At 40.4% G+C, this 17,466-nt stretch overlaps 1 protein-coding gene across 1 annotated transcript; it reads right to left on the bottom strand.

Annotated features, from left to right (window-relative positions):
* Positions 1-747: 747 nt before the first annotated feature.
* On the bottom strand, positions 748-8,271 carry TMEM229A (transmembrane protein 229A). The gene has a single exon (XM_053218139.1). It carries the CDS (start codon positions 8,049-8,051, stop codon positions 6,450-6,452), a length of 1,602 nt encoding a protein of 533 aa, XP_053074114.1. The 5' UTR covers positions 8,052-8,271; the 3' UTR covers positions 748-6,449.
* Between the last annotated feature and the right edge of the window lie 9,195 nt (positions 8,272-17,466).

The raw sequence follows: 17,466 nt of genomic DNA, 5'->3' as shown, positions 1-17,466 counted from the left end.
TGATATAAAGACTAAGAATACCGTTTATAATCTGAATTACTTTAGCCACAGAAAAATAATCCATGGGCTCTCTATCCCTTCCACTGTATCTTCTATTTCTGTCTTTTTTATTCTTTTGTTTCTGTCTTGTTTTGTTTGTTGAAAATATCATCATTACGAGTAAGTGCAATGATAGATTTTGTTAAATGCTTGCTTTTAAGTACTTGGGATCTGAGTACTTGCTCCAATGTACCCCAGGGAACGCTTTCATTTATTTTATCTTCCTGTCCATTCATTGTTTCTAATAAAAGGTTAAGACCAAAATAGTTCTCCTTCAGAAATGTACAAGAGCATATTTCATTTAACTTTGGTTCATAAAAGTTAGTGGAAATAACTACTATGATGTAAACTTTCTGCATATTCTTCTCAATGTTATTTTTCTCCAACAACAACTACTTTTCAAATACTTAAAGTTCTGAATCTGAGATCCTGTGAGACTAGCTCAATTTTTATCATGGATATTAATAGTATGTCAATAAAATATCTCAGATGTAATATAAATGCCTGTTGGAATCCCATCAAAAGTGGGGCTAGTTCTCTCTTTAATATATAATTTTCTTTTTTTGATTGGGACAGTTGATCTATGACATCTTTCATCCTTCCTGGCTAGCTACTTGCTTCTGTGACTCCTTTGGCCTCTCAGTTTCTTTCTTTTCATTTATTTTTAGTTTTTTAAATATTTATTTATTTTTGAGAGGGAGAGAGAGAGAGAGAGAGAGAGAGACAAAGCATGAGTCAGCAAGGGGCAGAGAGAGAGGAAGACACAGAATCTGAAGCAGGCTCCAGGCTCTGAGCTGTCAGTACAGAGCCTGTAGCGGGGCTTGAACCCACAAACCATGAGATCATGACCTGAGCCAAAGTCGGATGCTTAACCGACTGAGCCACCCAGGACCCCCTCAATTCCTTTCTTAATGCAGCTGTTTAGGTCAGTCAGAGGAAGCTACCAGGAAACTCCCTGGATGTCCCTACCAGTTGACATCCTGAGCAACGACCAAAGACAAGACTTTTTCTGGGTCCAACCAGATTGAGACACCAGTGAACCAAGCAGGGTCCCTTACTATTTAATCTTCTACTCCTCTACCTGAAGGCAATGTTTCTTTTTTTCTTCTTTTTCTGAAGTAATGTCAATTACTGTCAAAGTTCTCAAAGCCCAGCTGCTTAGACTCTGTGAAGGAAGCATCATTATTAGAAAAGATATAAGACCATATGTATCACGATGAAAGAATGAAACATTGATTATTTTTTAATGATGAGAAAACAGTCTTATAAAATGTTTCATTGCAATACACCAGCAGGATGAGTGATCTATAGCTCCTGAAAGCTTTGAAAAGCCTTGTTCCTTCACTGATAGACAGTGAGGTTTATCAGCTCAGCTGTTGACAGCTTACCCCATATTCGGTCTTTGCATGAAAAACATAATTAATACTGCCTTGAATAGTCCACGCTGAGTTGAGAAACCATCTGTCAGAGATGTTGTCAGAAATTCCTGCCTTGGATGGAAGGCTGGATGTTATTAACCCTTATGGTTTCTTTCAACCCTTGATTCTCCTTAATCATGATAAAGATACACTTTTTCTAAATGGGAAAGTTGGTCCATGTGATGTTTTGATTCTAATGGAATTGTTAAAAGATGAAAATAAAATCTTTCTGTAAGTCAAAGATCATTCCCTTACTCTCACCCTCTCTTTCTCTCTAACGATTGTCTAAGAATTGACCATTTCTGCAGAGAAATTTAAAAATTGAGAGAAAAAAGTGTGTTTATATCATCTTTGTATTAAGAGAAAAAATCTCTAGGGAAAAACTTCTCTATACTTATCCCAGGTTAATTTATAATTTGGGGTGCTAGTATCTGGAAAGCCACTGCCTATGTGACAGCTTCATGCTTCAATGTTAAAAATCAGAATGGGGCCAATTCTAGTGAATAGAGAGGTCCACACAAACAGTTGCTGTTTTTGTTGGTTCCTCTGGTACCAAGTCTAAGAATAGGAAAAAAAAAAAAAAACTGGCAACACAACAGAAACCATCTTTTCCTTCAGCATAAACTGAGGCATGTGTTTGATGGAGGGAGGGGAAGAGTGTTTCTTCTTACTTTCCTTCAGTAAAGGAGCTTAGTTCCATTAAGCAATGTTGGAAAATATATTGGAGATAGTATATTTAAAATTAATTTAAAAGGTAACGTCTTTTAATGCCTTTTAATATAAACAAAAATTGATTTTATTAAAATGCTTTCAGATATTACGATACAATGATTTATCACTCCAAGTCTGGAGCATAACTTCCTTTCCAAGTATATTGATTTTTAAATGTATTTGGGAAGTGGGAAAAGAACCAGAACAGTCTACCAAAATTCTTCACTCTCGCACTTAAACAGAACCAGGTCCATTACGTTAATGGAGTCTATTTCAAAACAGTACAGAAAAATTATTTTTTCTGTTATTCTAGTTGTTATTATTAACAACTAGAAGTGTTTCTTAAACAACAAAGGACAGGTCATACTTTTCTAAGCTGTGTTTTGCTGAGTTGAAACATGAAATGTCAAACATTGATAATGTTCAAAGTTAAGTACACTGAGTCATTGAAATGTCTGAAATGTTGAAATGGATTATCAATGTTATTGGAGTCTTTACAGAACCTAGAAACTTCTATGTTCATTGTTAACATGAAAAATGTAAAAGGTTCTATTTCTCTCTTTAGATTCAGTGCCTAGATAGAATTGACTTAAAATTTAAAGCACTTTTAGAAGAAAATTTCAGGGCTGTAGAAGTTAAATATGGGGCAAAAACCATAGTTGTCACTTTCCCCCCATGTTTTCTGTTAAGGACTTAATAGATGCTAAGGTGTTTAACTGAACTCAGAATAAATGTCTCTGCAAAAAAATGAATTTTAATTGTTGGGCTGTTTAGCTCTTACAGTGATGCTCATTCAGAACGCTATGTTAAATATGTAGCAGTAATTGTATGTGTTTTTCCTAGCTTGTGGTATAAGATATTATGTCTTTTGGTGTAGTATTCTTATATCAAGATTATCTGACTTCAAATAAAGAACTCATTTCAGAGTGCTGCTTGAATATAAAGACTATCATCTGAGGATTAGAACTAGGCTGATTTTCAGTTATGCATCTTGGTATTCGCTCCATTGTTATTTTCCAGGGAATAAAAGGGCAACGTGAAAAAGCGGATTTGTTACTGGTGCCTGGCTTTGATGCGTCTTCCCCTGCACCTGTTAGTGGAATGGAAGAGCGATACAAATTGTAACGTGAAATCCACAGAAGATCCAAAATCCGAGGGGTCCGTACAAAGAGGCATGACAGTGTTGCTGTTACGAACAGATGCTGGAGTACGGTGTACTTGGATTCAAGTCTAAATATTCAATAGCTGTATGTATGACTTGGGCAGTACTTAAACGCTGCAGTTTGGAGTTTCAGGGTCTTCATTTGTAAGAGGAGATTTGCTAGAGGTTTAAGTACGTGTGTGTGTGTGTGTGTACATATATATGTATATAAATCTACACTTAAGATGTACATAATATTTTATATGTATGTATTATTTTATATATGGGTACACATTTACTTAAGATTATATATATCTTACTTAAAACTATATATATTTACTTCAGATTATATATATCTACTTAAGATGTATATATGATATATATTCATTTAAGATATATACATGGATATATACATATATTTACTTCAGATTTTATATATATAATAGAGCAACAACATCTTGGCAGGTGGTGTTACTTAAATATTATTATATTGACCTGTCACTTCTATAGCTGAACTGCTAATAAGTTAACAGAATTGATTGATGTGATGGTTCTTTCCCTGTTTTTTCTTTGAAGTTTCAGTTACAGCAAAACGTCAATTAAGAAATTGAGTAAACATGTAATGAGATGCCCTACAGCAAGGTGCTGAGTTAATAGTCAGAATAATCACTTCCTGAATACATATGAATGAAGTCTTTGTAGAACTAGCCCAGGGGCTGTTAATGGGCTTTTGTTTTAGAGATGATGGATTGATATTCCAGGGATAGGCCTGATGGGAACCCTCCTAGCCACTGCCTCTCATTGCCTAGTACTAAAACAGTAGCCTTGCAAAGAAGTATAGCCTCAAATTTATCAAAGCACTAAGCTTGAGATTCATAAGGACAGAGATTTTGTCTGTGTTGGGTTATTGCTGTATCTGCAGAATATAGACAAATGCTTTGCAAATAGTGGGTGCACAATAACTATTTCTTGAATGAACTGAACGAATGGAAACCCTGACCTTTTCTTTAAAAGAGGATTAACATGGGGTGCCTGGGTGGCTCAGTCGGCTACGCATCCAACTTCAGCTTGGGTCATGACCTAGAGGTTCATGAGTTTGAGCCCCACGTCAGGCTCTGTGCTGACAGCGTGGAGCCTGGAACCTACTTCAAATTCTGTGTCCATCTCTCTGCCCCTCCCCTGCTGATGCTCTGCCTCTTTCTTTCTCAAATATAAAATAAAACACAAAAAAATTTTTAAAATAGGATTAACAGGCTTTCTTTCTCACCTCTCGACAGATTTCTTACCCCAAGAATGCTGGTAAGCAGGAAAGCAGGGATGAGGAGCAGTAGAGTGCAGGAGAGGATATGAGTGCAAACCTGTACATTTAACAAGTATTCTAGAAGCCAAGGATGTGGTTAAACATTCACGGGAATGTGTGGTGTGGAGTGGTGCCACACTTCACTCAGATTCCGGTGTGTGTGTCACATTTGTATTACAAATATTTTGCTCAGTTTCTGACTAACTTTAGTGTCCATACTTAACACTTTGTCCACGCCAAGGCTTTCAGAAATCCTTTATGGCCAAGTGTCATAAGCTGACGCTTTTACTTTCTGCAAACACTTAGCTTACTTTCAATAGCTGCTCTTCAACTTTGGCCAGCTAAAATATTCAGTGTGACACGATCCATTTCACAGGTAGGGTTGATTATTTTGCATTACTTATAAGTTACCTTGCATCCTCAGAGAATGGATTAAAAAATAACATTCTCAAAATTATTCCTGAAAACCATCTAAATACATATTCGTTTTTACTACCATAGCAAACATTTTCTGAAAACAGAAATAAGCCCCTTTCATAGTACAGATGAGCTAATAGTTTGATGCAGAAACTATTCATTTGTACACACTGTAAGTTTTTCTAATTACCTTTGTAATAAAAACTGAGAAGGTATTAGTCATCCTTCGCTGAGCCACGCTCAATTCTACTTGTCTTTTCTCACTATAATAAAAACAACAAACAATCTTAAAGTACATTATTAATCAATTAGACATGATTTCTTAAAATGGTTTTTATCATCTCATTTAACTTTGGAGCTTCCAGACATTAATAACGAGTCACCATAAAGCTATCACAGATTTATAATGCACATTACCACATCAAGGTTTGGCCCCAAAACTCTGTGGGCCCAGAAGCAAAAAGAAAGATGTTTACAAGTGAGCCGTGGCAGAAGTACACTGAAAACACGTATCTGTGGTCACAGTAAACAATTAGGCCAAAGGTGAGTATAATGAACACTTAGGTTCATTTTATTCCAAGGAATCGTTTCTATTCTTGAAGCTCCATGTAGCAAAAGTCCTTAGGGTTAGAACACTATTGAGTGGTATAACTTTGCTTGGACTTTGGGCATACAAGGTAAACATTTTACAACAAAAATTTACAGCCATAGATAACATAAAATCTAATCAATGTTAACACACTTGGCATTTAAGGCTAATCCACATTGGAAAACAATCATTTCCAGGATGGAGATCAAATATCTTAACACAGTGTCACCTGTCTGAGTTTAAAAATGTATCCATAGGATGTGTTTTCACATTTGTCAGTTTCTTTTTCACTTGTGTACTAGAGGGAGGCACTTTAAGAGCTATTAACTGTAGTTTTAGACGTATAAGATACTGAGTTTCAGCAGGGATTGGCAAGTATGGCAAGGAATTAAAATGAAATTGGATTAAAAAGAAAGTAAACAAACCATTAAATCAGAAAATTTCGCCAAATCTTGTAAAGATCACTGATTTCTGATCTGAATAACCTCCTCACTTAAAAAAAAAATTAGTAGTTATCACCCACCTACGCCCCCAAAAGTGAACATACTACAGGTTCTGAAGTTAAGGTATAATGGTTTTACTGCTTGGGCTTGTAAGGGGTTTTCAATATTGACAAGCACTTTATGTCTTGAGCAGTATTTTGAAATATTGTATTATTATGCATAGGTTCCAAAGTGTCATAAAAACTAAAGGGTCCAATAAAACCTATTGTAAGAATTTAGTAAAACGTATAAAAATTAAAAGGCTAAAAAAACCCACTCCGTTTTAAACGTGTAAAAGTAAATCGAATTGCTTCGTGGGAATCCGGTGACTTTTGTTCTGTTTTGTTTTGTCTCATTTGGTCGGTAGGTACTGCACCCGCCACAACACGTTGGAGAGTAGGTCCTGGTACACACTAAGAAATATCCAACCAGGTAAATACATCAGGGTGATGAGGCCCATGAAATTGAGCGGGTAGTGAGAATAGTCCCAGGAACAAGCACCGCACATGCGGAGTCCCAGGCCCCAGGACAACTCCCACACATAGACGAAGATCACGTAGATGGGCACCCGCTTCCAAGCGCTCCAGCCACGACTGCAGTGCAGGTGGAAGTAGAGCTTTTCCACCACAAAACTGCAGCTGCCATAAATAAAGAAGGACCAGAGCGACGTGTGGCCGCTGGTGGCCCCGTCTCCCTGCCCCAGTAAGTTAAAGAAGAAAGTGAAGAAGATCTCATCCAAAAAGCCGTGCATTCCGAAGAAAAGAAAGCGGAGCAGGTCCGGCAGCCCCTGACCGGAGGCTCCTCCGACGCCCCGAGTGTCTCGGGGTAGTCGCCTCCGGCCACCTGCAACCACAGGGGCCCGGGCGCCCAGAGGGGCGGGGGGCGCGCCGGGCCGATGCTGCGGCTGCTGCCGCTGCTCTGGCTGCCGCCGGTACCGCAAGCGCAGGAAGCGCTTCAGGAACACATGGCAGTGGTAGAGAGCCAGCACATACTGCAGCGCTAGGTCCAGTGTCCCCGGCGCCGCCGCACCCCGCGGTCCGCTGCGCAGGCCGAGCAGCAGCGCCTGGCCCGCCAGGGTCTGCAGCGCCACGTGGGCCGAGGGGTAGAGGAGAAAATTGAAGAGGAAGGCGCTGGGGCAGCGCCGCTGCTGCAGGTAGACCTTCTCCAGGGCGAAGTGGGTGAGCGAGTGCAGCAGGCAGCGGTAGGGCGAGGAGAAGCCCAGCATCCGGAGGTCCGGGCTGCTAGCGAAGCGCCGAACCGCGGACACGAGCACGTCCAGGGTGATCCCGTGCATCCCGTAGAAGTAGAGGCGCATCCAGGCGGGCAGCGCAGCGCCGTCCGCCGGCGCTTCAGCAGTGGACAGCGGCCCCGGGTTGCTGGCGGCAGCCTCGCCTCCCCGCCCGCCGGGGGCCCCCGGACGCCGCGCGGCGCCGCTTCTGCGCGCCCGACCCTCGCCGCCCGCATCGCTGCCCGCCATGGGCTCGGAGGGTGCCCGGGCGCCCGAGCCCGCGCCGTCGCCGCCGCCGCCGCCGCCGCTGCTGCAGGGTGCGCGGAGCTGCGGGGCGGAGGAGCCGAGCCCCGCGCCGCCTCCCGGCCGCTGCCGGCCCCCGGGGGGCGCGCAGGGTGCTCCGTCCCGGCCGCGGCCCGGTGGCAGCCGCAGCTGGTGCGTCCCGGAGACGCGCGGGCCGCCCGGCTCGCGCAGTACCCCCGCCGCGGCCCCACCGCGCCCTGCCCTCCGGTCCCGGGTGAGGTGCAGCCGGCCGGCGCCCGCGCTCACTTTGCGCGGCCTAACGCGCGCCGCGGCCCGGCGAGGGGCGGTGGCGCTGGGGCTGCAAGGAGAAATGCGGAGGCTGCTACAAACCCCGTCTCCTCCGCGGCTCAGCCCCGCCGCCTCTGCTGCAGCCTCTTGGAGCGTGAAGCGAGCAGTGACACCCCTTCCACGGGCCCTCCCCATGCCCCTCTCCGCCTGTCTCAACCTCTCCCGCCTCGCAGTGCCCCCTCCCCGCTCCACTCTCCGAGCAGATCCCGCGGGGTCCGCAGGAGGAGAAGGCCGGGCCCTGCTTCTCCGCCCCCTTCCCCCGCGCTCTGCACCCAGGTCCCCAGTGGTGCAAGAGGCGTTTGCTCGGGCGGAGGCAGGAGCGGAGAAACACCTAACAGGTGTGACCGCGAGCTGATGGGCACTCCCTGTATCGCGGAAACCGGGGCCAGGGCCTGGCTGGCAGAGGCCAATGGCCTGGTGCCACCAACCAGAGGCCGGGCCTGAGACCAAACTGTGGCGCTGTATATTTAATGTTCTAATTCAAAGCCAGCTGTGATCCAGCCACAAAGAATAAACACGAGTGGGTGGAAACTGTCATGCCAGGGACAGGCTCAACAAACCCGAGGGACAGGTCTCAGGTAGCAGGCTCAACAAACCAGCCGCAAAACCAGAGATAAGGTTAGTTGCCCAAGTGACTGAGCAAGTACCATGAAGAGAAATAATAATGTTGTTAAAAAGCACAGTTCAAATTTAAACATCTTCATGAGCACTTACTATATACAAGATGCTAAACACACTGGGAAAATAGAAGGTTGTGAGATGTACTCTCCAAGAAGTGTATAATCTAGTTGATATGACAATAATCTATCATACATGTCACAGGGCTCCTGGATGGCTCAGTTGGTTAAGCGGCTGACTCTTGATTTCACCTCAGGTCATGATCTCATGGTTTGTGAGATCGAGCCCCTCACTGGGCTCTGCACTGACATCCGGGAGCCTGCTTGGGAGTCTCTCTCTTTCTCTCTCTGTCTGCCCCTCCCTCGCTTGTGCTCTCTCTCTCTCTCTCTCTCAAAATAAATAGACTAAAAAATATATTATTAACAAATCTATCATATCTGTGTAAAGCCTACTTATGATTATTATTAATAATAACTACTTATGATCGGCTAGTTGTACCCTAGTTTCCCCTTATCTGCAATTTTGCTTTCCACGGTCCAGAAGCAGATGATGGCCCTTCTGACATATCACCAGAAGGTCAGTAGTAGCCTAACATTATGTCATTCTCCTCCCTCCCTCCCATCACACCGGCATTTTATCATCTCACATCATCAGGAGAAGAGGGAGTATGGTACAATAAGATATTTTGAGGGAGAGAAACCACATTCACATAGCTTTTATTATAGTATAATGTTATAATCGTTCAATTATATTATTGTTGCTAATCTCCTACTGTGCTTAATTTATAAATTAAACTTTATCATAGGTAAGTATGTACAGGAAAAAACATAGTATATATAGTATATATATTCAATACTATGGAGTATATATTCAGGCATCCATTGGGGGTCTTGGAATGTATCCCCTATGGCTAAGGAGGGGGGACTATTATACATACCAACAAATACATTTCTTTGAGTTATTATTTTACTATAAAAACTCAATCCTGGGCCTAACTTATCAGATACTAAAAACAAATGCATAATTGCTACTCCAGCAAGGGATGATAGCATAAATATAGCCATTCAAACATGCATACACTGATTTACTATACTAGAATTGTTTTCTAATAGTCAATTAAACTTCAAGGGCTCAGGTCATCTATTTATTCTAATTTTTATGTTTTAAAAAACTATTTTTGAGAAAGAGAGAGAGTGAGCTGGGAGGGGCAGAGAGAGAGAGAGAGAAAGAGAGAGAGACAAGAGAATTGCAAGCAGGCTCTGCACTGTCAGCACAGAGCCCGATAAAGGGCTCAAACTCATGAACTGTGAGATGGTGACCTGAGCGAAAACCAAGTTGGTCACTTAATGACTGAGCCACCCAGGCACCCCATATTTCTTCTAATTTTCCTTAAAGATGCAAGGGAAACCTTCAAAGGTCTAATTCTATATTTCAGTCTCATTCATCCCAGGGAATGTAGGAAAATCTTTTGGATTAAACAAAAAAATTAGATCTTCAGTTTCTGTATTTTTAACTTAAGCACTTAACAAAATTTGTGTTTTGTGTACCATACATATCTTATAATTATTCTATGTTTTTTTTAAATGTTTTTCATGGCCTCTCCTTCATTACAACACTTCAAAATATATGAAACACTAACTTTTAAAAAAAAGTAGAAAAAAAGGATGAAAGGAAAAGTTTTTTAAAAAGGCATGAGACAAAGGACTAGAAGAAAGCTCATTGTATAAATTGCCATTAATTCTTTCCACTTATTGCCTCGTTTTGAAAAATGAGTATATTTTACCATTCTGAAAAGTTAGCCCACCAATGATACCAATCTTTGTTTCTGCTTTATCATCACATTGTTCTTTTGTTTTAAATGCTTCATTGCTGGGTTTCCAAAAGGAAAACTGTAGTACGGCTTTAATGATCCGCGATAATTTTATAATTTACAATCCTCACATCAAAATGATCATAAAATGCTAAAGGCATTTCTGTGTTGGTCTTTGCTACTGCAAACATTAGATACATCTGTAAACCCAGAAACTTATTGGGAATTGGTGGGCATGAGGATGAGGGGAGTTTAAAAGTACGGAACAGGAATCTATAATAAAATAACATCAGTTTGAGATTCCTTAGGTTAGAAAGCAGCCATTCAAAGAATGCTTTGAAACACTGTTCTTCATGGAAAACGGTCTTCTTTGACCTCAGGGACTATGAAGCTGTCTGAGTAACCATGTCTGTAGAGATGTAACAATTCATGTGGAGCCAACGCTAACCTTACTGGGCTGGCGAGGTTGGCTCCAAATAGGTGCAGACCCAGGAGCCTGGTAGTTCCTGTGACCAGGGGGAGATATGCGAATAAGGAGAAGGGCCCTTTGGAGGATTATGATAATCTTCAGTGAATTGTTGCCTAGTGGCCACAGGCTCCTGATTGTAGTCTTTTAGATATATGGAATGTCTGAGACATTTCACTGCATACCAGAAGAACTAAACGAAAGTGCATGGAGAGCACAGCATTTAGAAGAAAGCTTAAGGGAAGTCCAATAGGGTAAGGTATGAGCGTAATGACAGAGGAAACAGTAAAAGGCAGCAGCCACATTAACAGTAGATATAAAAACCTTTCTTTCTATGGATCAAATTATACACACACACACACACGCACACACACCCCTCTTATATACTATAATCATCAGACTAAGAAAGAGGACATCCATCCAAGAAGGTTTGCAATTGCTGAATGCTGGCTCCCTACAAATACCACCAAAATAACCTGTTGCTAAGGCAAAACTGAGTTTGTTGCTTACCATGGTAAGGGAGCTTTCTTCCTTGACAAAGATTTAAGAGCATCTTGGAGCAGGAAGGATAACGTTGGACTATTTATGAAATTTTTGGATTTGGATTAAGATGAGTCTTTCAATACAAGGGCTTGATTAGAATTGGGTAATGATTATGATATAATGGTTTGGGACTGGGGGACATAGCAAGATGGGTGTTTTGAGGTGAGAGTTTCAAAAAATGTTGAGAATAAATAATAAACTTCTATCTCTCTGGTCTAGAGCTTCCTAGAATAATAAAGTTGTGTTGATGAAGACAGTGGAAGTCATGTTCATGAAGGCAATCAAACAATAATGGCATGACCATATAGATAATAAGCTTTGAGGGATATATGATTTTGGGTTTGCACAGTCTAATGGTAAGGACCAGTTGGCATTTGAGGAGAATAATTTGAGTAAGGACAAGTAAAAGTAATGAAGAAGCAGACTGACGTTGAGTTTAGCTAAAATGATGCTCATCCCCAGTGGAGGGCAGAGGAAGGGAAAGAGGTTGATTGACAGTTTGATAAAAACACAGCTGTGTAAACTCTTTGTATGCAAATGGCTATAGTTTCATATATTCTTTTTAAATTCCTTTTGTTATATACTACAGTTGTAAATTAAAGAATTCTTTTTTTTTTAATTTTTTAATGTTTATTTATTTTTGAGAGAGACAGAGACAGAATGTGAGTGGGTTAGGGGAAGAGAGAGAGGGAGACACAGAATCCGAAGCAGGCTCCATGTTCCGAGCTATCAGCACAGAGCCCGATGCAGGGCTGGAACTCACGAGCTGTGAGATCATGACCTGAGCGGAAGTTGGACGCTCAACTGACTGAGCCACCCAGGTGCCCCAAATTAAAGAATTCTTTAAAAAAGTGTTTGCTCATTCATTCATTCATTCATTCATTCATTTAGAGAGCATGAGGGAGCTGGGGAGGGGCAGAGAGAGAAGGGGAGAGAGAGAATCTCAAGCAGCCTCCACGCTCAGCATGGAGCCCGACATGGAGCCCAGTCCTAGGACTGTGAGATCATGACCTGAGCCGAAATCAAGAGTCAGATGCTTAACTTACTGAGCCACCCAGGCATCCCTGATGAATTCTTTTTATATGTTCCTTAAACATCTGGGAGAGCAAATGAGCCATCAGGAGGCAACTAACAGATTATCAGTTCTCATTGACAAGGACATAAAGGTCAAATAGGAGCATGTAAATTTTTGACCATGCCACTGCTGAGGATCATCTGGGAAATCTTCCCTGTTGTTCCCATTGAATGTCTTTACGAAACTCGTTCTTTTTAACTGTACTCTTTTTACTCCTCTTTCTGATAATCGGATTAATAGGGGGTCATATTGATATCAGGAAAGTTTTCTTTTACAACTCCTCCTGGCAGCCCTTTATGTATTTTTATATTGTCAATTTAAATTTCAGGACTTTTTTCTGTCCCAGAAATTTCTTAGAGCTCCTAGTTTTTGCCAGGAAACTGCCTCAGCTGAGGATTATTTCTGAGATTTTCCTGAGTGGGGCTCTTAAGGAATAGACTTTGAATAGATTCTTTTAATTCATAAAGCTTATAGAAAAACCCAACCAGTAACAAGTTGTTTTGGGAAAGCTTGCTTAAAAAATAAAATTTCACTTTGAGCAATATTCAAATCAGAAATACTCCCTTTGTGTAATCTTTGCCTGCTTGCCAGTGCCTCCCTTTGAATGCCCAAGGAGACTATTTTCCCCTCCCCAGTTAATTCCATTGTGTTTTCAAAGGAAGCAGCTTATTTTGAATAATACTACTTGAGTCCATTGGTTAGGGTTTATAAGAGAGATCATCACTGTTAATGGGTACTACTTAACGGGTACCTACATGTTAGCTGTGTACTTCACATATATTATCAGTATTTCATATAACTGTTCTCTTATTTTTTAACAGATATTTTCTGAGGCTCAGAAAAATTACTTGCTCAAGGTCTCAGCTAATAAATCAAAAGCAAAGCTATGCAGTCATTTCCACTTGACATCAAAGCTCATTTGCGATACACTGTGTTATCTCTTATGTTCTCACATTGAAGTCATCTTGAATGAGTTGAAGTAGCAGATTTAATAAAAAAAGATCAATTCTGTTTATAGTTCTAGTGGGCATTAATTTAAGATTCCCTAACCCTTCCCCAGCCACTCCATCCATTTGGTTATCATGCATTTAATTTTAATCATTAGTCTATACGATCATTTCATATCTTTTTGTTATTGTTGTTCAGTACATTTACTTGTTTATTTCCCCTGCCTTTCTTCTGGGTTTCCTTACAAAATAGTAAAGGGCTATTTATTTGTACAAATGCGGCTAGATGGTCTAATGTGGAATAGAAGACGGAGGTGAGGAGAGCCTGGGTGGTTCAGTTGGTTAAGCGCCCGATTCTTGATTTTGGCTCAGGTCATGATCACGTGGTTCATCAGATCAAGCCCCACATCAGGCTCTGTGCTGGCAGTGTGGAGCCTGCTTGAGAGTCTCTCTCTCTCTCTCTCTCTCTCTCTCTCTCTCTCTCTGCCCCTCCCCTGCTCTTGCTCTCTCCCTCTCTCTCAAAATAAATAAAAAAACATTTAAAAAAATGATAGAAGTCAAATAACAGGAAAATAAATATGGAATGCAAATGTATTCCTGTGGGCTGTTAGTACATATTTCTAGATATTGAAGTTCAGCAAAATGACTCCTCTCTCCTGATCAGGGCTCAGGAGAGAGGAGTCATTTTCACTTAAATTCCAGAAGACAGATGAATGAGGCCCGAGTCAGTGCCATGGCCCAATAGCCTAGATTTCTTAGATCTTCGGGGGAGGGTGCAGTTCCTAGAACTCAGTGTACTGATTGCCTTTCTTAGCAAGGATGCTGGTTCTGTTTCCCGTCACCTGGCGACTAGCTAGTGGTTTTCTTCGTTAACTGTAGTTATTCTGCCTGACCCGTGTTTCTTCTGTGAGTGGTCATGTTGGTAACATATTGCTTTCTTCTGTGGTTATCACTGCCACAACTCTTGCTTTAGAGAATATACATTTATTATATTTATATCCTATATAAATTTTGTTTATAATAACTAAATATAAACATATACTTAATTATATTTTTCTTCATTCAGCAAACGGTTATGGAGCACTTAGTGTGCAATACCTTATGTGCTATGCCTTGGACAAAAAAAAAATGAAAATAGAAAAGTCTCCCCCCCTTGAAGTTTCAAGTATAGCTTACCACAAAAGATATGCTTGCCTATTGAATAAATTAGAAATAAATAAAAGTAGAAAGTAAAACAAATACACATCCCCCATGATACCATAACCCATAGATAAGCACTGTTAATATTTTGGTATGTAGCTTTTCAACAATATGATAGTATCACCACAAGGAGATTATATTATGCATTCCTTTTGTAATTTGGAATTTGCCCTTGTCACCTATTGGTGATTAGGGAGCATCTTTCTGTTTGATAATCTGCTACATCATAGGTTATGATGACAACCGATTCCTTTGTATAGACGACCCATAATTTGTTTAGCTAATCCCCATTTTTTTGCTAGTTAAGGTGTTTCCAAAAAATTTGCTGATATGAGCTTCTATTTGACAAGCATTCCCTTAATTATCTTTTTCATATAGCCATATTTATTTACCTAGACTACATACCTTAAAGTTCAAATGGAGAATCAAAATGTTACACATTTTCAGACTTTGGCTCTTACTAAATAGCCCACCAGAAGCCTTGCTGGAAACTCTGAATACTTTTGTAGAATAAACATTTCCTTCTGATGGGACCAAGAAGTCATGGCTGGTGGGAGGTTGGCCTTATGGTAGAATCTTGGTGTTGAGAATGTATGTTTGGGGTGTGGCACGTGAGGGGTTGTACTGATTGGACAGTGATAAAAATACCTCTGAAAAAATCTAATATGATTAAAGAAAACAAATGTATTATTTTGAACGATATACTGTTACTTCTGTCTCTCCATGTGCAAAATTCCATCGCTCATCTCTCCCTCTGAAACAGATACTCCCCTCCCTTGTGTCCTCCATCCCTTGATATCATTGTATGTATACATACACACACTTTTGTGCCACTTATGCCATAACCAAAGGATGATCGTTATGCTCAAGCATTTCACCATCTAGTAAGGGAGGTAGATAAATAAATACAGACCACAAAACTGAATAATACAAATTATGACAGAAGAAAAGCCTGAATGTGTTTGCACACACAGGAGGGAAACTGGACTCTAATTAGGAAAAGTTTGTCTTTTAGGATCTTCCTGTTCTTCCAATATACTAACCTTGACTCCTTAATATCTTTCAGCCCCCATACTCAGCAGTTATTGTATACTGCCTGTTCATATTCTCCAGTATCTCTTTTAAAATATTTTTATAGTTTATTATCTCCTTTGCATTTCCAGTGCTATCACCCTTGTTCAGACCACTATCACCTCAGCCAGGACTATTCCAATAACATGTTAACAGATGTACCCAGCATAAGTTTCTCTATCCTCTTCCAATCTATCTTGGATAGATTGCTATCATTGTAACCATCGTAAACCACGACTTTGAAGATTTCATTACCCTAATCAAAAACCTTCAAAAGATTTCCTTGACTTACAGCAGAACACCCAAGTTCCTTTTCCTGACCATCAAGATCAAATAGTGATTTACTTCCCCACCCTTATTTCTTGTACTCATCTTCAGTAACCTTCATCAGACCCGCTCCTACTTCAGTAAACCCTATCCATTTTCCAAGGCCTGCTCATATTAATATCCTTTATCAAGCTGGGCTGGACTTCACCTGCTTGACGTATTCTGGCTGTTGATGTATCACCTCGAACAATTTCATCATGTACTGCTTTTGTTGTTACCCTGAATTTTCAAAACGTCTCATGTCTATGTTTTGTCATATTGAAAACTCATTTGAATTACAAATACTGTCAGCATCTCTGTAGCTCCTAGCACAGAAACTTACACAGAGAAGAGATCATTCAACTTCTGTGGATTCTGATATTGATTTAAAGGAGCTACTGTGTGGACATTCTTGACCTTTATTGATTAGATCATATAAATAAAATCTAGTAATATTAATATGAACTAGGTCATGTGTATTTCACTGATCCCTCCGTATTTTAATTTAATGACCAGAGCTAAAAATATCTAACTGAGCTCCCGCAAGCTCTTGTTCCATCTCTTCATCCTTTCCCCTTGCTAAGGAATGCTAGGGAGGGGAACACTCCTTTCTTTCTTACTACCAGGCTGCATAAATCCTTCTGTCATGGAACCCTCTTTCCTAGGTATCTTTTTGTAGAAAATTATGGTGAAGGAGGGCAGAAAGGAAGAAGGAAGGTAAAAACATATGGAAACTTAAGGAGCAAGAGTGACTGTGTAGAACATGTTACTTTCTACACAGTGTTTTACTTTCTACAAATGGCCCTCCCACCATTTCTTACTCTCACATAAATGGCAGACATAATTATTGCAGCATGTTTTTCTAGTAAGTCCAGAGTTTTGCCTTTGAATCCCATTCCACAGAATGATACAGGAAGACATCATCAATCAACAGGAGCTGGCAAGAAAAATGAATTGTACTTGGGCATTCCCATTCTAGAATGTACATGGGGCATTCAGGTCTGTTTGGATAAATTAGATATATGGTAGTTTGCATTTATATACATACACTCTCATGATTGGGGTAATTATTTATTCTATTAAAGTTCTCTCCCTGATAAGCAAACCTCACTGTAGAATTTTTGGAGATCACAAGGTTTCATAGACATTAAATGTGTTATTGTCTGAGTTACACACAACTATTTTTTAATATATTATGGCACGAGGTGAGTTCTTTTTTGTGTTTAAGGTTAAAAAAATCATTGTTAGGAGCCAGAATAAACAATTAGCAAATAAATGGGTTAGCATTTGTGTGACATTCTTAAATTTTCAATCTTCGGCATTGAGTTTCAACAAATGTATTAGAATATCAGGTATTTATATTATAGCAGGGATCTAGGCTCAGTCAATACAATTATATATAGACAGATTTTTTTTTTCATTTGCATCGTACTTTATAATCTACAAAGTGCTTCCATACTTGTTTTTCTCATCAGTTCCTTGAAATAATGTGTGATAGGCAAGAAGTACTCCTA

Source organism: Acinonyx jubatus, chromosome A2 (genome assembly GCF_027475565.1).
Source record: "Acinonyx jubatus isolate Ajub_Pintada_27869175 chromosome A2, VMU_Ajub_asm_v1.0, whole genome shotgun sequence".
NCBI classification, from domain to species: Eukaryota; Metazoa; Chordata; class Mammalia; order Carnivora; family Felidae; genus Acinonyx; species Acinonyx jubatus.
Note: the sequence above shows the minus strand (reverse complement) of the source record. Positions and strands in the feature narration are given on the sequence as shown.

Excerpts from the sequence above, each read along its gene's own strand:
- TMEM229A (XM_053218139.1), bottom strand. The coding sequence starts at position 8,051 with ATGGGGAGGGCCCGTGGAAGGGGTGTCACTGCTCGCTTCACGCTCCAA.